The 27684-nt window shown below is 36.7% G+C and overlaps 1 protein-coding gene across 2 annotated transcripts in view; it reads right to left on the bottom strand.

The window, feature by feature from the left end:
* The window catches only part of LOC134756116 (dopamine receptor 2), a 161447-nt gene that overhangs the window by 41729 nt on the left and 92034 nt on the right, over nucleotides 1-27684 (bottom strand). For both annotated transcript variants that reach the window (XR_010129105.1, XM_063692935.1), the window contains exon 3: nucleotides 7461-8884. Coding sequence is in view for 1 of the 2 variants with exons in the window: in XM_063692935.1 (XP_063549005.1) it covers nucleotides 7461-8710 (1250 nt within the window). In the remaining variant the exon portion in view is untranslated. The remainder of the gene's footprint in view (nucleotides 1-7460; nucleotides 8885-27684) is intronic.

The following is a 27684-nucleotide window of genomic DNA, read 5'->3' on the forward strand; positions in this document are numbered from 1 at the left end:
GTATTTGTATTAATATTATTTACAAATAGATATAGTCAAATTATGTATGTTTATGCTTGTGTATTATTTATGATTGAATGTATTGTGTTTGTAAAACCTAACTGTATCATCAATACCACATGATTTTGCACCGCCTACAACTTATCTGCTTTGCCTAAAGGTTGACTGGTAGAGAATACCTTATGGCATTAAGTTAACCTTTCAGACTATGTGTTTTCTTTTGTGTGATAAAGATTGAATAAATAAATGCTTACTTAAAGCTTTAAATGCTTTACTTTAATTCAAATTCTTACGAAGCAAATCCAATCATTTTGGTGTCGTCGTCCGGCCCAATCGACAAGATGAGCTCCGTCCGACAAACTTTAAATGGATTATCAGAGGCGTTGGAGAAACGCTCGAGGCTTCGCCGCTTTTCACCAAGATTATGATCAGAATTTGCCTGATAAATTAATAAAGAAAATATGGTCCTCACTTTTGTCTTAAGAACCAAGTGTTACCTTGTTTGTTATCGTTTCTTAGATATTAGATACCCACTCGGGGAATCGGCGAAAAAAATTATATCTGAAATTGTCCAGTAAAACCTAGATATTTACAAAATACGTTAACACTTTTAGAAGCTTAACTCTTGTTTGCGATACCTACCGTGCAAATCACCTTTCACACCGGATTTTAAGGGGCCTTAAATCGGTGAAAGCTAATAAACTGTAGTTAAGCCTAATGGTACCCCAGACTCTGAATACTTAGAAAAACTTATCATGCGTTTACTTACTATCTCCTCTTACTGTTACGTTACGCTACGTTAACTAAAGGATGGGTTTCGTTTAATAAAGAATTTGATTACTGAATCTACATTGAATATAGGCACCGTAGGATCAAGCTGGTTGTATTGTTTTAGTATTTAGCTTTGTGCTCTGTGCAGAAATTAGTTTCCAGAAGTTAAGTACACGAATTACACGAATAAAAAAACGCAACCTCCTCGCCGCTCCTAACATGGGATTTTCCAACTACAGTTTTACAAGAATATCACATCTTATTATAATCCGGTCACCAGAATGTGTCGCTTACATACACGTCCACAGTATCTGCACATCCTTGTCTGCACATCTTTCTGAATAAGAGATTAAAAAAGTATTATTAGAATAGTTATTTACGATACAAGTGCGGAAAAGAGGAAATTCGAAACAAGTGGCGATAAATTAAAACACGACCGCAGGGAGTGTTTTAAATCGACACGAGCTGCGAATTACCTATTCGCACGTGTATCGTACAACGTTCTACAGTACATATGGCCCTTTAAACTTTCGACATATGCACGAAAAGTGCACTTTACGCACTAGTGCGAGAAAGTAGCAACATATTTACTGAAAAAGCGTTTTTTAGGTATCGTAATTCGTTCGCATAATATATTTTACTACAGATATTTAAAAAAATCTCTTCCTTTGTACTAACATGTATACTACTTCTATCGTTATTAACTTGTAAATTTGTAATATCACATATTTGTTACAAAGCCTCTTACGTATGTATATATTTCAAGAAAAATCTTCTTGTGCACATATTTAGGATAAAAGTCCTATTCAGAACACTCTACCTCCAATATTAATGTGATGTGTGTTTCGTGAGCCTAAATAAAAAAAGGTGTTTGTGGGATAACAAGTCAGCAATGATCTCATAACATACGAATCAGAAATTAAAATATAAAATTGAGGACAACGGAAAATAATTCTTGTCGCGTCGACAACAAGAACCGATAAAAATAAAAGAGGGTATAAACTAGGTATTGAAATTTACGGGGCAGTCAATGAATATATCGTAAATGAGAAAATTTCTTGAGCCAATACAAAGGAGTTAGAAGAACAAAGCTGCTTGAATGAGTGTGGAAGTTTATTTATTTTCTATATTAATTTATATCACAGTAAGCTATAAGGGAAATATGCGATTATCTTGCTTAATATTATACAAAAAAGTACGTTCTTTGCTTTACTATATTAACACTTACTGAGCTTACTGTGGGACTAGGTTGATCAGTGTAAATTAGTCGTATAATATTTTTCTTTTTTTTTTAACTACAATTTGGAATAATCGCCCTAATTTCTAAAAGTAGTTAGTAAAATGAATTAGGAAACTTTTGTTAACTACATTAACTACTAAACATTTTTTGTAACAACTAAAGTGTGTTAGTCAAGATTAATTGTGGATTTAGGCTAATTGTTTTTTTTCCACACCATTAGCTTCAATTGAGGTTGCGTAGGAAATAAAATCTATTATTTACTAAAACACTGCCGTAAATGAAATGAAATGAAATCTTAGGCCGTCTTCAGACTTACGATAAAAAAGAAGGACAGTCAATGTATGAGTGGATGATTTTATAAAGACACAATAACTCCCTGCATTGTCTCGCTCCCTTGATGCAGTTACGTTAGTATTCACTGGGATTACAAAAAAACATACGGGCCAATTCGAGTTTTACTTGTACGATCTGATTCCGATACGATACTAATCTGTCAGTGTCATAAGTGACGTTTTTGGTTGAAGAAATGTCACTTTTGACACTGATATATCAGTATCGTATCGGTATCAGATCGCACAACTAAAACTCGAATTGGCCCGTCAGTTAGTAATTACCCATGTCACAAAATCGGCGACATATAGTCGGATTATGTTAAGGTTGCCTCCAGAATTGACATGAGATTGACAGATAAAATGATACGAGGAACAGCAAAGAAAAAATAGTCACGAGTATATGTCGATAAAATGATATCGGTAAGATATTGCACTTACTACCCATGTGATAATTATAATATAAAGATATAAAGGTTTGGGGGCAAGTTGTTTATTTCAGGAGCCCGGTTGTCGCCATAAATCTAAAATTGGTGATTTAATTTTGTACATGTGGCCGGTAGATGAGATTGATCCATAATTATTTAAATTCTGACCTGGTCTTTGCAATCGAAACAATAGGGATCACCGAGACGATTTAATTTTTGCGTCCACACCACACAATGTAAATGAGAAATTGAGGCCTTATTTCTATTTTGAGCCAAAATCACTGTTTCTATGCTATCACCTAACTTCTTATTCTAGCTGTAAGTATTCCTAACAAATAAAACAAAATAAATAAAATAAAATATTTATTTAATTACAATATTCATATATATGTTTATCCAATACCCTTGTCTCTATTACTATAAAATTGCACATTTTTCGAAATACCAAGTAACATTTGTAAAACCACTTAACAAAGTTACATTTGAACTCACCGCGAAACAGTAGCGCCCCTGGCGGTGAATTCTCGCGATATTCTCTAATTCAAACTTTTTTGAAAATATCGAAATGAACAGCACTAGCCAAACTGTGTTATCACTTGTGCACGTTGACTTGTCAATTTAGTTCGCCTGCTTTTGGAGGCAACTTTAGGTACTTTATATTTGATATTCCTCTGACATGTCTATTAATAAGTCACGTCGTATATTGCTTTTTTCGCGACAAAGACTGAATGCTCTGTGAATGTCAACGGATGAAAAAATATGATGAAACGGAAGTGACACATATATAGGGGAAAATTTACTGCGGTCGAAATCAAAAGTGGACTTCCGGTTCGAGCGCCATCTTGATAGTTAGCATCGTGATTAATTACTTTGTTTTTTGCTTATTAATATTGTTTAAAGTGTAATATCGATAGCTTATTATACAGTAAACTAATGTGGTAGTGTGCAGTGAATGGAGAATTAATTTTGAAGCGCGTTTAACCACCATCTTGGAGTCAACGGCCGGTAGTCCACGTGCTTCTTGTAAAGACTAGCTATCGATTTACAAGAGCTAACAAATCACCGTACACTGTCTTGTACAACCGTACAATTTTTGTCGTTTGTAAACCTCTCAATACCTTGATACTAGCGAAATAGTCCCACTGGGCTGAAGCCATAATTTTAAAAGAAGAAGAAGAAGAAGAAATCAAAAGTGACATTAAGTGATTTATAACGACATCGTGACTCGGTCACGATTCTCAAACAAAAGAGCGCAGAGGTTCTCCCTAATTGATGGTCTCAAATTTATTGTCATTACGTACTTATTTATCATCCTGCTTGCACTTATGGATTGGTAATAGGTACCCATGCACTGAAAGGTTATAAAAAAAATAAAAAATAAAAATAAAATATCTTTATTTCAGAACATTCCAAATTCCATACAATATTGTTAGTACCATCGTTATAGCTATGTGTTAGTAAATACATTAAAAACAAAAACAAAACTTTTAACAATAAAATCAAAATCCAATAAATTGATAATTATCATATTTTTAAATTAACACACGGGCCAATTCGAACGTACACTGACAACAGAATGATATTTGAATCAGAATCAGAATGTTTTTATTTATGAAAACATAGGTACAATCAAAGAAAATAGAGGGTTATCGTCATAGTAAATTTTGTAGTCACAGTAAATTTACTGCCATCTGTCGACACAGGATTCAAACTAAAAATGAAAATGTATAAAAATAACAAAAAAAATGTATTTATATATATATATATATATATATATATATATATTTAAAAAAAACCGGCCAAGAGCATGTCGGGCCATGCTTAGTGTAGGGTTCCGTAGTTACGCTTCCGTCAGAATAAGCTAAATTGGAGCTATTAGTATAGAAGATTGTTAACAAAAGGATGTAATGATGCTTGGTGCCTTTCACCCGAGTTAAACAATATACTTCTCATATCGAATAGGTACGACCAAACCAAAAAGACGAGGCAGCATAATCAGTACTTAAGTAAAGTAATAGACGTATGGCGTTGCTTTTCTCTTAGAACTTACTTTTAATCGGAAACTGAAATAATACTTTTAATTTTTAACTTATTTTGTACTAGTTACCTAAGAACTTAATAAAATAATTAGAAAAACCTTTGTCAACGTATTTTTGGGCCAACCTGTAATTAGTTTTAGCCGAGTTAAGTGTTAGTACGTGACGTTGTAGCCAATTCGTGACATTGCTAAATCCGCGTTGTGCGTGCTCATAGACTTCCTGTGTTGATTTCGCAGTAAAAAAAAAGGTAGTAGAAACCGAGCGCCAACTGGACTGCCAGAGCCGCCTTCTCCCTTCCCCTTTTTGGAGGGTAGCCAAGAGTTAATCTCGTGGCTAGGACATTCACTCAGCTTAGTATGAGCTAAGTAAAATTATGCCATGCGGCGTCACCTGATACCAAAGATAGATATAACTCCGTAATAGATGGATACAGTCTAAGGAAAAAACGTGCCTCGAAAATCACGAAAATTTGATTCTCGATCAGATGGCGCCACTAGTTTTGGCCTACACTCGTATAGAGGGCGTTGACTGTTTCGTTTGTTATTTATAATTTTAACGCATACCAGTGAAAGAACATGGGTCAAAATCATATAAAAATAATTAATGCAAATAAAAAAATCATTTATCCATATTTAAATACATTTTATCGTATTTTTATAAATATTTATTTTTAGTTTTAAAGTGTGTCGACAGATGGCAGTGAATTTAATGGGGTTACAAAATTTACTATGACAGTACCGCTCTAGTATAAGTTACTCTATGCCTGATACAAAATATACTGTTCCATACATTTCTGTACCGAATTTCTTCCCACACTATGTATAAGTAAATTATGGAATTGTACACTGTTTCTAGTAGGTAACCGAGCCGAGAACTATAAACAAAAAATAACGTTTTAGTTTTTGAATATATTACTTACTTAATTCCGATTTCCAATATATATCTAAATGAATAGTGCAGCTGGCTTTTGCCGTGACGAGAGTAATAAAGTTACCGCGATACTCCAACGGTTTTCGCACGATTTATTCGATCCGAGTGGAGTGGATGTGTGTTTTGTTAATAGTTGGCAATTTCAGAACTATCTATACCAATTTGATGAAAATTGTTAACGGTACAAAATTTAGATTAGTAAATGGATGTTAGTGTCCAAGCTAATGACCAGGAACACGAAGCTTCGAATATACAAAACGGTCATAAGGCCAATTCTTATGTACGGATGCGAAACCTGGACACTAACACAAAAAGAGGAGCGCGCGCTGCTGGTAGCCGAGCGGAAGATCTACCGCAAGATATTGGGACCCCACACGTCGAGAGGATGGAACCTGGAGACTCCGCAAGAACCAGGAGATTGAAGATCTGGTGTCCGAGCCGAACATCATTGGAGAAACGAAAGCCGCCAGGCTCCGATGGCTCGGGCACGTAGTCCGGATGGGGGAAGATCGCGCAGTCGAGGGCGTGCGCTGGAGTATCAAGTGGCCGAAGACCGTGTGGACGCCCTAGGTACCGCTGGAGAGACGAAGTGCAGAAAGACCTCAGCGAACTCGGCGCCGTCGATTGGACAGAAACGGCTTTGGACAGAGTAGCATGGCGGTCTTTGGTGTCGGAGGCCAAGATTCACTTCGGGTCGTCGCGCCACATCAGTAAGTAAGTAAATGGATGCAGCAGGTTTTTACTCGTCCCAATGTACATAAGTAGGCCGTTGGAACTTAAGAATTGCAATACACGTCACGTGAATGCTATGCGGTTAGTTAATTTGTAAACTACTGCATGTGTTTTTAAGGTTTAAGATAATACGAGGTGTTGGCGCAACATAAGTACCAGCGAAGACCGGTGACGACACATGACGTCACATACATACGTCACGGCTCCCCGTTCCGCGTACCTACATTTAGACTGCACCGTACAGCCGAAGCGGCTACACATATCAATATATTTATATAGATATATCGAGTTATACGTTACTTGTACCTATTAGTTATTAAGTTAATTAAAAAGAAGATTAGTAATACTATCCTGGAGTTCCTTCATTCTCTTAATTGAGGAGTACACCGAACACGAGGTATATTTTCATGTTTATAAAAATATAGTTACTTATAAAATTGAAATGTCAAATATGTATTAGTTATGTACATGTACATGTTATGTATATGTATTAGTTGTGTATGTGTTACCTTAATGGGACAATATGAGAATGCTTAGAAAACGTAACAGGAAAATATGGTACTGGAAAATAAAATTAATGGGAACATATGCGAATGGTTAGAAATGCTTTCGGGAAAGGAAGCTATTGTGAAAAAAATTGATGGTAAAAATTGCGAATGGAAAAAACTCCGATCTGGAAAAAACGATTTCCGGAAGAGAGAGTACACACTCGACCAAGAAAAGTCTGCAACGATTTTGATAGCTGTCACTGTGACAAGGTACGAAATGTTCCGGAAATAAATTCCTTGACAGTACTATTAACTTGAGGTAATTAACAGCTATATAGTACCTATCTATAGTTCACATAAATATAGTAATTAACCAATAAATTGTATATGTAAACAAATATTAAAAATTAGCTATAAGATACTTTTGGGTTGTGAAGTTGTGATTACAAATAGGTACAGGTATTTTACAAATGGTTACCCGTTACATAATTATGTAAACTCACCTACGAAAATCTCTGCTCCAACAGGCGTAGATGACCGGGTTCATTGAAGAGTTGACCCAGCCTAGCCACGTGACAATCATGTTAACCATCTCCTCGTGCGCGATGCACGCCGAGCAAATCCCCGATAGCAGGTTCACCACGAAAAATGGCAGCCAGCACACTATAAACACTCCCATCACTATTCCCAAAGTTTTTGCTGCTTTCTTCTCTTTCGCGAATTTGGCCAGTTTACGCGACAAAGAGAAGTTTTTTGGCAAATGTTTGCCATGAGTGGCGACGTTGGTGAGGCGCGTGGAAGACCGAGACAGGCCGTTGTTTTGCAGCGCCGTGAGCGGCTCCTGGTCCGCCTCCTCTGGCGTGCATACGCCGTGGCAGGCGGCATCGCTGCGCTGACGCACCGTGCCACCACGGTGGATTCTTAACGTCAACTCTAACTCGCCACTCGGACGCATTATCGACTTAGTGCCGATTTTCAACGATCGCGTCTGAATAGTCGCCGCGCGATAAATGCGATAATAAGTGAACACCATCACAAACAGAGGCAAATAAAACGATATTGTCGATGAGAATATAATGTATCCTAAGTTTTCCGTAAACGGACACTTATAATCCGGCACTTCCTCCAATCGCACGGCTCGCCACCACGCAATAGCGGGAAACGATATAGCCCCGGAACATACCCATACGGCCGCAATCAGGAAAGCGGCTTTCCGTCCGCTCATTTTCATTGGATATGTTATGGGGTCAGTAATAGCCCAGTAGCGGTCAAGAGAGATCACGCACAAGTTAAGTATGGAAGCAGTGCTAAATAATACGTCTAGTGACCGCCAAACGTCACACCAATCCACTCCAAAAAACCAGGTATGCTCTAACACTTCGTACATTGCCGAAAATGGCATTACTACTAAACCGACGAGACAATCCGCTACTGCAAGCGATGTCACAAAGTAGTTGGTGGAGGTGTGTAGGTACCGTTCCCGCACGACAGCAAGAATAACTAACATGTTGCCGAACACTGTCGTCATGGAGAACAAGATCAAGAAGCTAACGAGTAGCGCTCGATCTTGGAGCAGCTTAATATAGTCGTCCCATGTATCTCCGCTCGTAGTGTTCAAGCCAGTGGCGTTTTCGAAGGTGGCATTAAAGTCGAGGACTGCGTTGTAGGTAGTTGTCCCGAAATCATACTCTGGTCCTTTTTGTATCTCCAGTTGGCCTCTTGCCACTAGTATATCCGGATCGCTGGCATTCATATTTTTACAATAATTATTTCCTAGCTAGGACCATTGTAGGTGTTTATGTTTTCCTTGTTTCGCTCGCAGCCATTTTGAGATTACATTCTTGGCAGGCATTGTATTTGCGTATTCGGAATTCTGGCACATATTTCGTTGGCATATTTTTTGCGCCTGCAGCTAAGTCTGGCCACACTGCAACAGAAAGAAAATATATGGTTATTTACGAAACAAACGAATTTTGGTGGAACATATCAGACGCACCTGATTTTGGGGATCGTTCTTACTCTTTAAATGGTAAATAATCTAAATAATGGTTGGTGCAAACCCATGAGAGACTTTTTTTAGGGTTCCCTACTTCAAAAGGAAAAAACGGAACCCTTATAGGATCACTTTGTTGTCCGCCCGTCCGTCTGTCCGTCTGTCCGTCTGTCCGTCTGTCCGTCTGTCCATCTGTCCATCTGTCCGTCTCTCCGTCTCTCCGTCTCTCCGTCCGTCCGTCCGTCTGTCAGTCAAGACCCTTTATTCCAGGAACGCGTGGAGGTAAGTATCGAGTTGAAATTTAAACCATATGCTCAGGTCTACGGTCCCTTGAAGCTGTGAAAAAATCAAACTTGTAAGTAACGTAAAAAAGATACGGCCGTTTATGCCGCAAAAAACGTATATTTCGACACTCAAGGGAATCAAAATTAATATGGTACTTCCCGTTGAAATTTGGCAAGTAATATCATCTTATACCACAAATACAGGGAAAAATCTGAAAACAGTAAATTTGTAAAAAAAATAATTGTTAAATTTGTACGGAACCCTGGGTGCGCAAGTCCGACTCGCACCTGGCCGGTTTTTTTGTAAGGAAAGGGTAAATGGTGATGCTTGCTCTAACCGTTACGCTAATTTGTACGAATTTGAGTAAAACAACTTTTAACAGTTTCAATCCAATAAATTTTCAATAGACTTTTCATTCTAAATTGTATTCTGAATAAGGAGGACAGCAACAAACGTGAACTTTTCAAGCAAATAAATGATTTATGTATATACACAATATGTTTATCATAATTAAAAAATTAACTGTGAGACTGGTACCTAACGTGGGATTCGAACCCACACCTTTTCGATTACCGTTCCAACGCGCTACCACACCGCCAGCTGGCCATCCGTCATTAATGTAATCGTAACACAACACGTCACTAGCAATATGTTTATAAAAAATGTTAATATATCAATTCACGGTCACTACCTGCGCCTACGAGCGTAGTGTAGCGCGTAGCTAGGCGCTACGAGCGTAGCCTTGATAAAGTTTTATCCGTTTGTAACGAAAAGCGCCTACGCACAGAAAACCCGCCTAGCGGCGGGTCGCTGGCAGTGAATGTTTTAACAGACATTTACTTATTCGAAATCGATAAACTTCTGAATCTGATACAGTTTGTAGTTCGTCGATCAATCATTGTTAGATGGAATGCGTCAATCGTACTGTGGACATAAAATGTCATGAAAGCTCGACAAACTGCCCCGAATCGATGACGCATTTCAAAAAAGTATCCGGAGTTATAAACTGAAATAGTAAAAAAACCAGACAAGTGCGAGTCGGACTTGCCCGCCGAGGGTTCCGTACTTTTTAGTATTTGTTGTTATATCGGCAACAGAAATATATCATCTGTGAAAATTTCAAATGTGACAGACAGACGGACAGAGAGACGGACAGACAGACGAACAGACAGACGGACAGACAGACGGACAGACAGACGCACAGACAGACGGACAGATAAGGCATGAGGTAATGTTTGACATTGATCTTATTGAGAAATATTTCTGTTCCCCAAGTTCGTAAACAATTGTAGTCAAATTTATTGTAGTTAAATAAAAACTTATGTCTACGCAGATATCAAATAACGGTTAAGATAACAATTATCAAAGAGACTCATACACTATATTTGAAACAAGTCTAATGTCTGATGATTACAATATTTTTTTTGCAATATTTGCGATCAAACTACGTCATATTCCAAACTTAGTCATTACCGAAAGGGTCTCAATGCATTTGTACGCCTTATGTCGAGTAAATCGCGTCATCACAGCCATGTGTCCTTGGGCTGGGACATAAATAGCGCTTAGCGAGCAGCCGGCGAGATCAAACGAATTGTGCTCCATGGGCCGTGATCGGCCCGTGCACATGAGGGCTCCGATCCGCTACACTACGACCCAGGTAAACTTTACTCTGTTAACGTAGCTTTTCACTTGTATTCACCTGAATATGGTTTTCATGGGTTTATTGGGTTTGGGATTGGGACTTTGCAAGCCCTTTAATACGCATTAAATCTCTGATTTAGGCCTATCCTTTAGCAGTCCGATTTTGCTCCTGAACAAGTACTAACATAATTAATTATTATAATGGTTAGTAATCGTTACATGGTCCGGTTTCGAATCCAGGCTTTTACTAATAATCACCTCAGAATTAATGAAATTAATGAAGTGCAGTATCATATACCGCGTAGTTAGCTGAGTTATGCACATTTCTCCCGTGGACATACTCAAAGATCGGCGCGATTCAGGAAATGAATTAGAGATTCACTAGATATGAAATAGTCGGGTAAAGGTACCATATGGCGGTTGGCGCTTACGCTATTATTAACGCCGCTCCAATTAATAGTAGCCGCCATAAGGCACCTTTTGCCGTGGAACGTCACATAAATTGGAGATTCACTAGATATGAAATAGTAAAGACTATTTCATATCTAGTGAATCTCCAATTCATTTCCCTAATCGCGCCGTGAGGCTTTGAAACTTGATTCGCATATACTCATAAAAATATTCCTTTTCTTTCGACTTATGTAATAAAATGATTACTTATATGCTTGTACAACATGTTTTCTACAAGAGACTACATATTTTTAGGGTTCCATACCCAAAGGGTAAAAACGGGACCCTATTACTATGACTCATCTGTCCGTCTGTCTCTCTGTCCGTCAGTCTGTCACCAGGTTGTATTCATCAACCGTGATAGCTAGATAATTGACATTTTCACAGATGATGTAGGTATTTCTGTTGCCGCTATAACAACAAATACTAAAAAGTACGGAACCCTCGATGGGCGATTCCGACTCGCACTTGTCCGTTTTTTTTTTATTCTATGTATATGACATTTGTATCTAGTAGGCTCGAAACTTCAGGTGAAATAATAATAAATGTAAGTCCCGTTTTAGATTCCATTCCAGTATTACGTATAGTAATCATCAATAGTTACTATTGAAGTACCTAGCGGATGAAACAACGAGCCAAAAGTATTTACCATCCTGGAATACTAATCCAAATTATAGATATATCTCTACAGTTCGCTTTCAAAACTAATTCTACATAATATAGAGACATATTTATTTTAGTTGAGCTATTAGGTAATGAAGATACTTTTGACGTGTAGTTTGATCCGCTACTTTTAATGCTGACTGTACTCATGAAATTGTATCAGTGGTTAATAAATAGTTTGCTATAAATTACAATAAGCTCATGTCTAAAAGTTTTAATCAACATTGTTTCCCAAACCTAATTAGCGCTATTAATTACGAGGTTTGTTATCGACTCAGCCCGGGACTTTGAGATCCGGGGTGACGTCATTAATCTTCCGGGATCCTTGATTGATAGTAGTCCCACGACGCCTCAAATTGAGGGACTTCTGTGCATGGGACAAGCATGTCGGGATCTGTTAATCGAGTCGACCAAATTGATTGGAAGATTTTTGCATGTCATTTGATGAAATTGGTAGGTATTATGTGGAACCATATGTTACATATAAAAAGCAAATTGCTAAAAATACACATTCGATGAGATAAAAAAACGGACTCAATGTTTGTGCTGTTTTGTAAATATGCCGCAGAGAAAATAAAAAGTGTGATGCCGATTGATTGGTGTTGAAGAAAAATGTTTTGTGTGTCTTTTATGGTAGAAGATTAATCATTTCGTTTGTTATGTCACTACCACAAAATATATAAATAATTTTACAATGGCAAGTAGACAGTGCATGTGCGGTGTAAGTTTAACTTGCATACTAAAAATATTTTTGTCGATATTAAATCCCCATATCGCAGATTTGTGATATGTAATGTTGTTTAAGTTTCTAGGTACCTAATACTCGTATATGTCCTTGTTTTTTTGTCCGTCAAGTTCGGCTATCAAGCTGATGTACTTACCTACTTAGGACTTTTTTGCTGTGATCCGTCCTTGTTATCCGTAACTCATTTATCCTCCGGCGATGACACCAGGCAATCACTTTTATTATCAGCCCTTTTGAGTCATCAGATAAGTTGCGAAGACCGGAAAGTGCAGTTTCTGCAGAGTTATGAAATCCATTACTTTCCGGCGGAGAGAATTTTATCTTTTCATTTTGTCTGTTCCCTTTGACCGCGTCATACTCGTATATTTCTAATGTTCTGAATTAAAATGTGTACTTTTCTTGTGCGTTACAAGTTACAAAGCAGCTTTTGCGAATAGAAAATTGAACGATTAATTAGAAATCGAGCAGTATGTGGTTGTTTTACTCTGAGCGACAGTGGCAAAGTCTATCAGTTTGGTGCGGGACTGGTGATTTATTGGGTAAAACAAAAACTGAATAAGAACATTGTTTCGTCGATCTTTAATAATATAACAAATTTTATGTCACACACCTTGTGAATTCATTTTTTGCAGTGCAGTGCATTTTTTTAAACATGCATTAACCAGTACACCGTTACGGTTTACGGTTCAATTTGTACTGGTTAATTGCAATTAACGTTCGGCCAACACTAGCTACGTGGTCGGTCGGCTGAATTGGATGTAACCTCAATTGTGCGCGATGTAACGTCGTGGAGTTCGCGCACCGTCTAAATGAGCCTTAATGCGAAATAGTTCAAAGTACACTATGAAGTAAATTTTTTTGCACAGTATAAGTAAATATACAATGTATTTCAATACCTACGCAATTTTTGATATGTTTATGTACGTCGAAATATTTTCTTAAATTCGAGATATATTTACTGACGTACTGATACTGAAACTAAATTTGTGTCATGGTTTTTTAAACATACAATTTTTTCCAATACCTACGCAATTTTTGTAAATTTTTGAACGTCGAAATCTCAATTCGAGTCATATTCACTGACGGACGTGAGGTTGTCAGGGAGAGATCGCTCTTTAGCTATAAGACCGCCTGTTATCTACCATAGTTTAAGTGCTTAATTTGTATGTCATATTCTTTTTCATATTAAGCAATAAAGAATATTTGTATTGTACTGATACTGAAACTAAATTTGTGTCATAGTTTTTTAAACTGAAGGCACCTAGCCTTGTTTGCTATTCTTAATAACGTAGGAATGTAATTAATAAGTTTCTAATAATGAATATACAAATGCTGCTAATGATGATAAAATGAGATTTATAAAGCAAATTATGAAATTAACTAGCTTTTGTCAAATTTCAACTGAATCGGGCATGAAGAGGTAACACACAGACAGACAGACAGACTTTCGCATTTATAATATTAATATATTAGTAAAGTAATAATTAGTAATATTAGTAATATTAATTAGCAATAGTAATTAGTAATATAGTAATTAGTATTAGTAAATAAAATATACATCCCATAGTACAAGCTTTGCTTAGTTTGGGGCTAGGTCGGTCGGTGTAAGATTGTCCCCAAGTATTTATTAATTAATTAATTTTATTTATTTATATACGAACATGTACATTCTTTTGCTTTCATAAGTAATAGTTACGGATTTTAAAATAAAAAAGATACATACTTAATTATATACATTAGAAAACACCCATGAATAAGGAACAAATATCGGTATTCAACACAAAAATAAATGCCCTTACCGGGATTCGAACCCGGGACCTTCGGTTTCATAGGCAGGGTCACTACCCACTAGGCCAGCCAGACCGGTCGTCAAATGATTTATAATTGTTACATATTTGCCATGACTTATTTTTCACACGTGTTTCTCAAATCAAACGTGTTTTTCAATAAAAAGGTACGTCAAAATCGCTTACGTTCTTTCTAACGCTAAAAAACATGAACTAGGTATATAGTAATTTTACATGCACCTCTATAATACCTAGTATTTATACTTTTATGTGTTTCACTTTGAAAACTAGAAATGTACGAAGTTTTTTACTTGAATTATTAAAGGTGGATGCGTTTTTTTTTTAAGTGACCTATTACTGGATGGCTGGCTGAGTCATTTGAAGCATAAATGAAGAATACTTATACTGAGAGCGTAACTGGTCAGCTCAGCAAGTCGGCGGCATACATCGAGCTATGGGAGACCTTGAATAATGTGCGTAATTAATATTATAATATTTTTTATTATTTCTCTAGTTGCAACACTTTAAAATGTAAGCTCCTCCAGAACTTTTCAAGTACTCTCTTCCATTTGGTTACGTCCCCCATTATCATTAAAATACAATATGATTGATTGTTTGGAGTGTTGAATTGTTTTTTGCGAGTTCCTTGTCTTTTGACCAGTTTGTTTCTAGGGAATTACCAAGGAAGCAATTCATCTTCAGCTGCTAATGTAATTGAAGCATTTTCAAATGGTTTAAGACGATTCTCGCTGATTTGGCCTTGAGCGTCTCAGCGTCTCTGTACCCGCACCCCGCTCACTGCGATCGTACGTGAATTTCGTCTCGGTGCGGCGACTGCGGCGGAATCTTCTTCTTCTTCCTGCCCTTAATCCCAACTTCATTTGGGGTCGGGCCTTCTTGTGCGCTTGCGCCAGGCCAGTCTGTCCTGGGTTGTCAACAATGGGATATTCTGGGTTTTTAGGTCCCTCTCGACGGTGTACCACCAAGTGGAGGGCGGTCTGCCTCTGCCTCTTGGTCGCTGCGTGCTATTAATGTCCAGCACTGTTTTTACGGGGTGGCTATCGTCTCGCCTCATGACGTGCCCGTACCATCTTAGTCGCCCCTCCTTGACCTTCTCGGCTATTGGTGCAACTTTGAAGGAACCTCTTACATATTCGTTCCGCACTTTATCTAAGCGCGTCACGCCTCCTGCCCACCGGAGCATTTTCATCTCTGCTGTGTGGAGCTTTTGCTCGTGCTTCCTCAAAGTTGCCCAGCATTCGGAACCATATGTCATGGTAGGTCTGACGGCCGCCTTATATACTTTGCCCTTAGTTTTTATTGGCACTTTTCTATCACACAGAACGCCGGACAGCGTTCTCCATTTAAGCCAAGCCGTATTAATTCGATGGTCCACATCTAGGTCGATTTTTGAGTCATGTGTCAGCATAGAGCCGAGGTATTTAAAACGCGACACCTTTGGGATTTTATTTCCGTCCACTACAAGGTTGCAGCCAACCTCTTCCGTTCCGCCAAAGTCGCATTCCATAAACTCCGTTTTGGTGCGGCTCACTCGCAGACCGTGTTTTTCAATTTCAGCTACCCATACGTCTAAAACTTTTTGGAGCTCTGATGCGGTGTTCTCCACCAGCACTATGTCGTCTGCATACAATAAACTCCATGGGATCTCTTTTTGGATGTTTCTTGTGATGTAATCCATACTCAGGTTAAATAATAATGGGCTCAAAGCCGATCCCTGGTGTACTCCTACTTCGACTTTAAACTGGTGGGTTATACCGGCGGAGCTACGGATCTGGGTGGTGACATCCTGATACATGTCTCGGATCAAGTCAATGTAAACTTCAGGCACTTTCTGCGATCGGAGCGACTGCCATACCAGCTTTCTCGGGACCCTATCGAATGCCTTTTCGAGGTCAATAAAGACCATATACAGATTTTCCTTATTTATTTTGTATTTGTCCATAAGTATTCTTAAAGTCTGTATAGCCTCTATGGTAGATCTTCCTGCAGTAAAGCCGAACTGGTTTTCTGTGGTTTTAGCAATCGCTGTTAGCCGTGCTCCAATGACTCTTTCCCACAGCTTTAGGGTGTGCGATGTTAACTTTATACCCCTGTAGTTGTTACAATTAGCGACGTCGCCTTTATTTTTGTATATGGGACAAAGATAGCTCCTGCGCCAAGAGTGTGGTATTTGTCGCTGTATCAAAATCCTATTGAAGAGATCTGCTAGCCAGGGCAATGAATCCTCTCCCAATACTTTCCAGATGTCAGCCGGAACGTTATCAGGTCCGACGGATTTGTGGTACTTCATTTGACGTAATGCGTGTTTTATTTCTGTCGGTGATATACAGTCTATAGGTCCCTCAGAAGGTGGTAGCTGGGGTAGTGTCTCACTAGCATACTCTTCATTAAGGAGTGTTTCATAATATTGTTTCCATCTACGGTTTATTGATACGTTATCTGTCAGTAATCTACCTTGATCGTCTTTTATGTATTTATTGTATTTGATATCCAGTGATGATTTGTGGCGTTGTTTAGCAATTTTGAATATGGAAGTTTCATCAGGAGCGCTTTCTAATTTCTCATAAAACTTTTGGTTGGACATTGCTCTTGTTTGTGCGACTGCAGTTTTTGTTATGGTTTTCAACGTTTTGTAACCCTCTCGGTCTTCCTCTAACCCAGATTTTTGCCATAGTTTAAACGCGTCGCGCTTAGCGTTGATTAATTCTTTGATATCGCTATTCCACCATGTAGTGTCTTTTGCCATAGCAAGGCCACCTTTAGATACGCCGAGTAACTTTCTTGCGTTTTCCTGACAATACGCTTCAAAATCTGTCCACTTTTGGTGCGCCGGCTTTTCTTTGTCTTCAATATCTTGATTTAAATAGGTTTTTATACGGTCAATGAACTGGTTACCCTTGGCACTGTGTATGTTCTTCCATTTTATTCGCTCGGTTTTGTCTACGTGGGTCCTAACCGGTTTCGGAAGTTCCATGACTGCTACTAGCAGTCTATGCTGCGCTGTTAGAGCTTCCCCTGGGATGACTTTGCAATCGCGGTACCATTTTATGGCGGAATGAGGTTCAAAGAATAACCTACAGCCCAGAGGCGCGCGGCATTTGGCGCTATACCTCGTATTTGTGTATCTTTTGCAGATATTTTGTTGTTTGAGTATGAGTAGATCATGCGTGTAGTGGAGGTCGTAGATTATAATAAAAATATATTCCCTTATGCATTATACTTTACAAGCCTCAATTAGTTAATTTGTGTTTTATCTGTTTCTTACAAATAAATACCTAAGTCAAATCGACGGATTAAGATTTATAGCTAAAGCTTGGTATGTACTAAATTGAGGCGTACAGTGCGTTTATTTTATACAGTTTTTTTTATCCGTAATAAATAAATATAAATAATGCCATTAATAGTTAACTTATAAAATTAAAGTACCTACTAGCTTCATATACTACTACAAATGTGTTATTTTTCGAAGTTCGAAGTTTTCTCAATCATTACGTGGGAATATCATCATTATTAGGATTCCGTACCTGAAAAGGAAAAAACGGAACCCTTATAGGATCACTCGTGCGTCTGTCTGTCTGTCTGTCCGTCTGTCACAGCCTATTTTCACGGAAACGACTGAACCAATTAAGTTGAAATTTGGTGTATATATGTAAGTTTGTGACCCAAAGACGGACATGTAACATAAACAAATTAATTTTAAACACGGGGGCCACTTTTGGAGGGTAAAAGAGAAAATTAAAACAAAAAGTTTTTCAAACTATATCGTGTTACATATCAAATGAAAGAGCTCATTTTGAGAATCTCAAATGTATATTTTGTATAATTTTAGGATAAACAGTCAATTCAATTCAATATATTCTTTATTCAAATAGGCCTAGCAACAAGCACTTTTAAATTGTTTAGAAGTTATTCACGAAAATAGGCAAAAAATGAGCATTCCCCCCTTTATCTCCGAAACTACTGGGTATAAAATTTTGAAAAAAATACACAAAATAGATCTTTACCATAGATCACAGGAAAACTTATTATGTATCTCGGTGGACCGTCAGCTGGTCACATGGTCACATGGCCATTATGTAAAATTATTAGTTTAAAAAATATAGTTAATAATAAAATATTACGAATGTTATACCATGCACTGGCTGACGCTGTTATTGGATACGGGTTAATAGCTTATGGACGCACCTTCAAAACTTATTTGGATAAAATATTAAACTTACAACTACGATTGATAAAAAATATAATAGACAAAAAAACTAGAGCAAACTGTAGTAACGATTACACGATCTTATTTAAGAAATTGAACATCCTGCCAGTGCATGATAAAGTTAAGTACTTAATAGCAACTGATCAATTAAAAAATCCCGAATTCAAAACTCCGCGAGTATACACCCGAGCGTCGAGGGGGTTAAAACGTCGTAAATACGTGGAACCAACCGCTAGCAACTACTATGGTAAAAGGACGCGCAAGTATATCACACCGCGAATAATGAACAATTTATCAATAGAAGACGAGTGTGCTAGTAGAAACATCTTTAAATCAAAAATTAAGAAGTTGCTATTGGGTACAACGCATGACTAAATATATAAGATAGGTAAATATTGTATATAAATAAATATGCTTTATGGCACCAAAAACATACATTTTACATACATGTAAAACTACAAATAAATTATTAAAGAATATCAACAACATATATACCTACAACTTACACTGTTAATGTAATATAAAAGTATTAACCTTAGTAATATAAGTTAATCATTAAATTTAGATTAAGGTACTAACATTGAAAATGAGTGCACCATTTCGCCGTTAAACGCAAGTTTGGCGAAACTTGTATAAGTTTAAAATGTGTTATACTTTTTTGAAAAAAAATTAAAAAAAAAAAAAAAAAAAATGAACATGTAAAAAAATCTTTTCAGTCATCGCATCCCATTTCATGCTTTGTCAGATGGTAGTTTAGATAATATTGTTAATAAAACAAATCGTCGGCCGGTTGTATCGCGGTGGAAAGACCGTCGGCTATTAAAACATTATTGTTAGTTTAAAAATAATTTTAATTGATTTAGCCGTTTAGTAAAAATAACCAAAGTTAGCCGCAAAATGGCCTGTTTTATTATTTTTATTACGGTAAAACTATAAATATCAGGAAATAAGTTTAATTTTATAATTGTTGAACAATAAATGAAGATTCATATTTTTTTTTTCATTATTTTTTGTTTACCCATTTAGAAGACATAATACACCAAGTTGACCCAATGAAATAATTACTGAAATCCAGAAGGAGATACAAATAATAATAAAATAATAAAACGTTTCTTAACAGGCAAGGATCACCCATGAAAAATTTACAGACATAACTACAATTACACTATTTAACACTAATTACTACTTAACTAAACCTACAATAAACTTAATAGTAAGTTTTTCCGTAAATAAAAATACGATAGGCCGTTTTGCTAGTTCTTAATCGATTAAAATTATTTTTAAACTACAAAAACAATGTTTTTTAACAGGTACTATTTATACATACAACGTAATAGGTAATAGGTAGCTTATGTTTAATCAATTATTTATTGTTTCGAGATGGAATGGAACATTATTCAAAACGTAAAACTTGAATGACATTATAATATGTCGGTTAGAAAACATTTATTTATTTATTTCGTATGAAGTTTTCTCAAACATACGTATATTATAGTATAATATATACGGATATTATCATTACATTCATGGTAATAGACCGCAAAATACCGTGTTGCGCTCGATAATGCGCGTCGCAACCAAATCAGCGCTCTGCAGTTATTTATTCTTTGGCCACAATAACTCCGATATTATAGCACTTTGCTTGTGCATAAGCGAACATAGTGCAAGGAAGGCACGGAGCGACGAGCGACACAGCCTCCTCGTCTCAAAGCTGGCACACGACTGCCGGCCACGCCATTTTCAGGCTGCATACGCATGAAATTTGGAAAAACGTTCGATTTCTTAAGAAAATATTTTTTGATTAAGAAAAGCTATGTTGCATTTGTAGAACCTGTTAAAACATTTTTGTTAGTTTAAAAATAATTTTAATCGATTAAGCCGTTTAGAAGTTATAATCAAAGTTAGCCGCAAAACGGCCTGTCGTGTTATTTTTTTTTTCGGTGAAACTACAAATTTCAGGAAAAAAGTCAAATGTTGCGATTATTGTCCATAGAGTGAAGATGCATATATATTTTTTTCATAATTTTTGGTTGACTCATTTAGAAGTTATAAGCTCTAAAAAGTAACAGTTTTTGGCCAAAAACTGCGCGAAGCGCCTTAATAGAATGATACAGATGAACCGTAAGATCTGAACCGAACATTCGGCCGAATATTCGTATTGTTCTGACGTTGTATTGTGTCTCTGGTACTCGTATGTTATAAAACAGCACTTAGCAAGGGCATGCACAGGAAGTCTACGCCTTGAGTCGAGTGTTATGAGCCTTGAACACCGTGCATAAAACAAATGACGCGAGGATGCCCGCCCAAATTGCCGATTTACTCTTGAACCCTATTTTTGGCGACTTTTCACTTATAATAGTAGCATTACGGGCCTAAAGGTTTACTTTAGTAAATAAATCATTATTTATTATAATTAATATTAATGAGTACTTATATTAGTGGGTGGTTTGAAAATGTGATGTCTACCCCAAACTTTTTTATACACTTTTCGTCACACAAATCTCTGTTTTGACATTTTGCTGGGACGTCAGTTATATATCTGCGACCACGACCAGTGAAACCTGTGTCGAAACGTCGGTAAATAAAGGTAACAAAATAAACTCGCGACAGACCCGATTGTAAATGTCATTTAATATGTGTTCAAAACGCGAAAGTTTTAAATGTTTATTTTTTAATTTTCTCATTTACCCCCCAAAAGTGGTCGCCATGTTTAAAATTCATTTCTTTACGTTACATGTCAGTCTTCGGGTCACAAACTTACATATGTGTACCAAATTCCAACTTAATTGGTCTAGTAGTTTCGGAGAAAATATACTGTGACAGACAGACAGACAGACGCACGAGTGATCCTAATAAGGGTTCCGGTTTTTTCTTTTGAGGTACGGAACCCTAAAAAAGCAACCCCGGCTCGTACCAAACAATAAGTTTTTCGGAATTTATTAAATTTGATATTTCGTACAAAAGAGAACATCGTGAGGAAACCGGACTAATCCCAATAAGGTCTAGTTCACCCGCTGGGTTAGAAGGTCAGATGGCAGTCGCTATCGTAAAAACCGGCCAAGTGCGAGTCGGACTCGCGTTCCACGGGTTCCGTACATTACACAATTTAAAAAATGTTTTTTTTTTTTTTTAATGTGAAACGTGAGTGAACAAAAACTAAGTAATTAAGTCCGGCTCACGCTAGATTGCACATTTCTAATAGGTTTTCCTGTAATCTATAGGTAAAGATCTATTTTGCGTATTTTTTTCAAAATTTTAGACCCAGTAGTTTCGGAGATAATGGGGGGGGGGGAATGCTCATTTTTTGCCTATTTCTTTCTTGAATAACTTCTAAACTGTTTATCCTAAAATTATAAGAAAAATATATTTGAGATTCTCACAATTAGCTCTTTTATTTGATACAGTTAGATCTTTTACACGATATAGTTTGAAAAACTATTTTTTTTAATTTTCTCATTTATCCCCCAAAAGTGGCCCCCATGTTTAAAATGCACCTCTTTGGGTCACAAACTTACATATGTATACTAAATTTCAAGTTAATGGGTCCAGTACTTTCGGAGAAAATAGGCTGTGACAGACGGACAGACAGACAGACAGACAGGCAGACAGACGCACGAGTGATCCTATAAGGGTTCCGTTTTTTCCCTTTGAGGTACGGAACCCTAAAAACTAATACCTTTGCCAATTCTCAGGATTAGTTGCCAAGCGGACTGACGATTTATTGAGTCATGATTATATTAATTTAATCAAAACGATTTAGACGTAAAAAACGATCCAGATTCGCAATAAGCACTATGATTATACCTAATTATAATAATTATAATATCGAACTCGAACGTTGAATAATAAAAAAATATTGAAAAGAAAACCTAATCGTTTTCTAAAAAAATGATTTTATACGACTTCAACAGTAGTTACTGAAAGATCCCTCTCAATGGTATAAATAATATTCAAATGGAATAAGCAGAGCCGGGAAATTGTTAGCTACCTTCAGACCAACTCGTATTTATCGAGATCCTAAAAATACGATATGATGTTTTTTTTTTGGTTAAAGTAATAGTTTAGCAACAACAAGGCAATCAATTTTATTATGGTTGAAGCTGAAATGTAACAGTATTTTCTCCGTTTCTAGGAAGTAATAAAATGGGCTGCGTAAAGGAATACGTGGTTTATGGTTGTCCGCAATGAAACATGTGGCCTGATGTGGCACACATTGTGTTCTGATTGATTACTACCGGCTTTTGAGTTAGTCTCACTTGTGGCAACGCGGAGTATATCAAACACATACCTACCGGTCAATTCTAACAACGTGATAATTACTAGATACGAGAACAATACGAGATCAAATAGATACGTTATAATTTAGTTCTCAACTACTTATTTACCATTGGTAGTTCGATTTGAAAAACCAATTGCCATTTCACGCTACAATTATTGTGACGTTTTGGGATATCCATTATATCCATTGGATGTCTAAGTTATACTTATCTTAAGCAAATCTTAAAGAGATTGTTCAAGAGGACATTCGGAATCGCGTAAAATGCGTAAATATCAAATTTGACACGACTTTCTTAAATATCTCGTTATCGTTTCTGTTTAATATCTAGTTGATATCTAGATCGTTGTTCGAATTGGCCGGATAGTTTATCCTATTTAGTTAATACGAGCTTTTGGTGTTTTTTTATGATTAAGGGAATAATTTCTAAATATTTAGATCAGTACGGTTTCACTCACTATTATTTATAGTCACTTTTGGCGACATGTTTCGGATTCTTTGGGAATTCTTTCTCTGGCACGAGGGAATAATTTCTTCACATAAGGTGTGTGTGATAGAGAGATAGAAAAAATGTATTCATACTTTGCAACTTAAGTAGTTAAGAACATTGACGTTATGAGGTAAGGGGCCCTTTTCCCTTTTCCTGGGTATTGCCCTTTATGGATATTGACATTATGGAAAATCTTTTTATATAATGTGATGTAGGTATATCACTTGAATCACTTTACTCCACTTGAGAAATCGCTTACAGCGATAAGACTGCCTGTTGCTACCTTTATTTACATTATAAATCTGTTTTGAATTTGTTTTATTTATATGTGGTGCAATAATAATATATTTATTTGTGTGTTCATCACAGATATTTGTTCCTGACTTATGGATATATATATATATATATATGGATATTTTCTATGTATATATATATACTAGCTGCCCGCTCCGGCGTCGCACTGGTTAACAAATTACCTATACACTTAAACCTTTCTCAAGAATCACTCTATTGATAGGTGAATACCGCATGAAAATCCATTCAGTAGTAGGTATTTGAGTTTATCACGAACATACAGACATACAAACAAACAAAATGCGGCATGGAACCTTGTTTTATAAGATGTAGTGATCGTCGTCCAGTCTTACACCAACACAAGCCTTATTGAGCTTACTGTGGAACTAGGTCGATCTTAGTAAGATTGTCCCATAATATTTATATTTATTTATGTTTATATTATTATATGTGGTTTACAATACTCCATAAATAACTAATTTTGCAGAAGCAGTGAGTTCTATATTTTCATTGTTCAACTGAGCCAACCTTATCAATGTCGGTGACTCATACATACATATATTACCTAACTATAACCTACTACAAACACAAAACATTGTAAAAACAAGTAACTACCAAATTTTAACCATATTATGAGAACCATACCAACCATAAGAAATACCTGCCTTTATCCATCCATATTCATAAATAAATTTTAAAAGCATGGTCTACTTGTATACTTTATTTGTATTCACATAAATGTTCTCTTGGGGTTTTAAATTTTGCAATTATGTTTTAGGGGTAAAAAAGGAATATTTATCGAAAACTCTACAGTTATATTTACCTAATGCGAGTAAATTTACGAGAAAGCGTTCCTTCCCCATGTATAAAATAATAAATTAAATTTGGCCCCCGCACCGAAAATCTTCTTACCCCCCGTCAATTTTCAGCGATAAATTGCATGTAAATTTCAAGGAAATTGCTTTCAAAGTCGGTGATGTAACGTCAAACCTCTAAATACAAACGCTATATTTAACAAGTACTTAATCAAACATTAACGTGCCTGCCCAGCCAAACTTAATAGCTACAGTTGTAATTAGTAGACTCTTAAACCGAGCAGAAAACATCGAAAGTAAAGCTAAGTTAAACACAATTAATGCGACAGCGCAAGTACTTCTTACTTCAATCGTGATGCTGGAAAAACGTTATGCAAATTGCAAAATCCTATTTGCCACGTGCTCTGTCGTCAAAAGCGTAAGCAACGTAATAAACCTGTTTATAGGGACAAATCGAATGGGTGCTCCTTCAATACAATCATCTTCCTGTAACACATGTATTTGGAGAGTACCGATTCTGTTAAAGAATATTTCGACTGGCAGTTTCTTTTCTTAATCTCGCTAAAAATCAACTTACTTCAAATAGCCATGTCATGATTCAAATTATAAGGAGTTTTTTAAAAGATAGCGTTCAAAGGATTGATAGATTACAGTAATGGACTACGCATAGCTTACGCATTTTGTGTTGTTCATAGTTATTCATATATGTATATACCCACACACAAGTTTTAGGTAATCATTCAACACATTGGTTTCACAATGGTTTCTTTTCTTACGTAACTACATGCTAGCTATATACGTTAGAAAAAGCAAAGTTGGAAGATAAATACCTAGCAGTTTTTACTAGCGGAACTGAGTTACAGATGAATTACAAGTGGATCAATTCTCTTATGCTTTAGTTGGGCACGCCCTTGCGATAAATGTTACGAGTTGAACAAGTTTTCCAGTTTCCAAGAAAACTCCAGTGATTTGCTAAATCTGGCGTCAGGCGCGCACTTAAAATGAATAAATTATTTCAAAGCCAATCGATTCTTCAGTCGGATTAAACATCTCCAGGAATCATCAGACTGGTAAACTAATTTGCGTTTAACCCACGTCTTAAGGAGTTCACCAAAACAGAAAGTTATTTAAGCAATGCATATTAATAAACTCTTTAACCTCGAAACAGTTAAAATTAACTCGAAAAGTAATTTAAATAAGGTTTTTTACCGCAGAATACTAAAATTAGAAATTGTAAATATTGTAATTGTTTAGTGGGGATAAAAATATTTCAAAGGCGGAAGAGGTAATTAAGATGTAAATTTTGTCAGAAACGAAACGTTCTGGAATGCAGGAAACAAGTGCGTAGCGGTAAGCGGGCGCGCATTCATTATGTCATGGGAAACATGGAGCGAAGCAGACTGCGCGACGGTACTACCGGTCCATCAATAATACGGTTTCTTGAAGGTCATGGCTGCAATCAAAAGTCGAGGAACATATCTACAGCTACACAACAAAATACACCTTCAGAAGGAATGGCAGGGTTGATAATGGTCAGACGATGATTAATGACTAGAGCAAGGACGACATCTTGATTTAATTAAATGTCATTCGTAAAAGGTTTCGTGCTTAATAATGGTATTATAACATATTCAGCTACATCTTTCGTGGCTAAATTACTCTTTCCGTTAATGCAAATTTACATTTAATTTCAAGGAAATACTAATGCTTATGTATGTTTTGTATCAATCTTGCACTAAAAACAAGTTTTTGTGTTATTTCAGTGTCAATAAGTACTTGTCTTTAAAAGTACAATAAAATTATTTTACTTTTTTTATTACTTAATAAAAAGCCACAAATATTAGATTTAGTCAATTGATTATTAATAAAAAATAATTAAGTTATAAACGTATGAACATATATGTTCTTATATAAAAAATACACGTAGTTATATCATGGGGTTAATTAGATAATGTTTTGGTCGTGCTGCCGTGCTTCCGTAGTCAACTAGGAACCCTTATAGTGTGGCCATGTCCGTCTGTCTGTCCGTCCGTCCGCCCGCCCGAAGCTTTGCTCCGTGACCTTTCGTGCTAGAAAGCTGGGCATGAATATATAAATCAACTATGCGGACAAAGTGATACAATAAAAACTTGAAAAACATCTTTTTTGGGGAACCTCCCCGACGCATGGCATGAAGTGGGCATGAATTTTTTTAGCTTCAACCCTACGGTGTGAATAGGTCTTTCAAAACGAATATTTTCGGAAATAATGGCTCCGACAAAAAAAAATGGTCCCCCCCCGTCTAACTCTTGAACCGTGGGTCCAAAACATATGGAAGAAATGTTGAAAGTAGAAGTTAATACAGACATTAAATGAAAATTATAGCCAATATGATCAATTAATGCGTTTTTGAGTTATCGCAAAAATTCATTCCTTCTTAGTGAAATGACGTACATACAAAACGCAGCGAGGGTAATCCTTTTTACTTGTTATGTACATGATACTTACCATTTAATAGCCTTTATTTAAAAGCTACCTAATGTGACGGACGGATAACTACAGAACCCTACACTGAGCATGGCCCGACATGCTCTTGGCCGTTTTTTTTCTGCTTGTCAGTGGCAATGTGGAAGCGCAGTGGAAGCGCTGGTGGCCTAGCATCTGGAGGTCGCGGGTTCAAACCCCGGCTCGTACCAATGAGTTTTTCGGGACTTATGTACGAAATATCATTTGATATTTACCAGTCGCTTTTCGGTGAAGGAAAACATCGTGAGGAAACCGGACTAATCCTAACAAGGCCTAGTTCCCCTTCTGGGTTGGAAGGTTAGATGGCAGTTGCTTTCGTAAAAACTAGGGCCTACGTAAATTCTTAGGATTAGTTGTCAAGCGGACCCCAGGTTCCCATGAGCCGTGGCAAAAATGCCGGGATAACGCGAGGAAGATGATGAGTGGCAACCCTACGAACTTATTTACATTTTAAATTGACACATCATGTCATTCATAGGATCTACTTGCTAGGGTTAAAACATACAGACTTTTGCACTAAATAATGTTTAACAAACTGTATCTCAAAAGCGGTTA

This window comes from Cydia strobilella, chromosome 1 (genome assembly GCF_947568885.1).
Source record: "Cydia strobilella chromosome 1, ilCydStro3.1, whole genome shotgun sequence".
NCBI classification, from domain to species: Eukaryota; Metazoa; Arthropoda; class Insecta; order Lepidoptera; family Tortricidae; genus Cydia; species Cydia strobilella.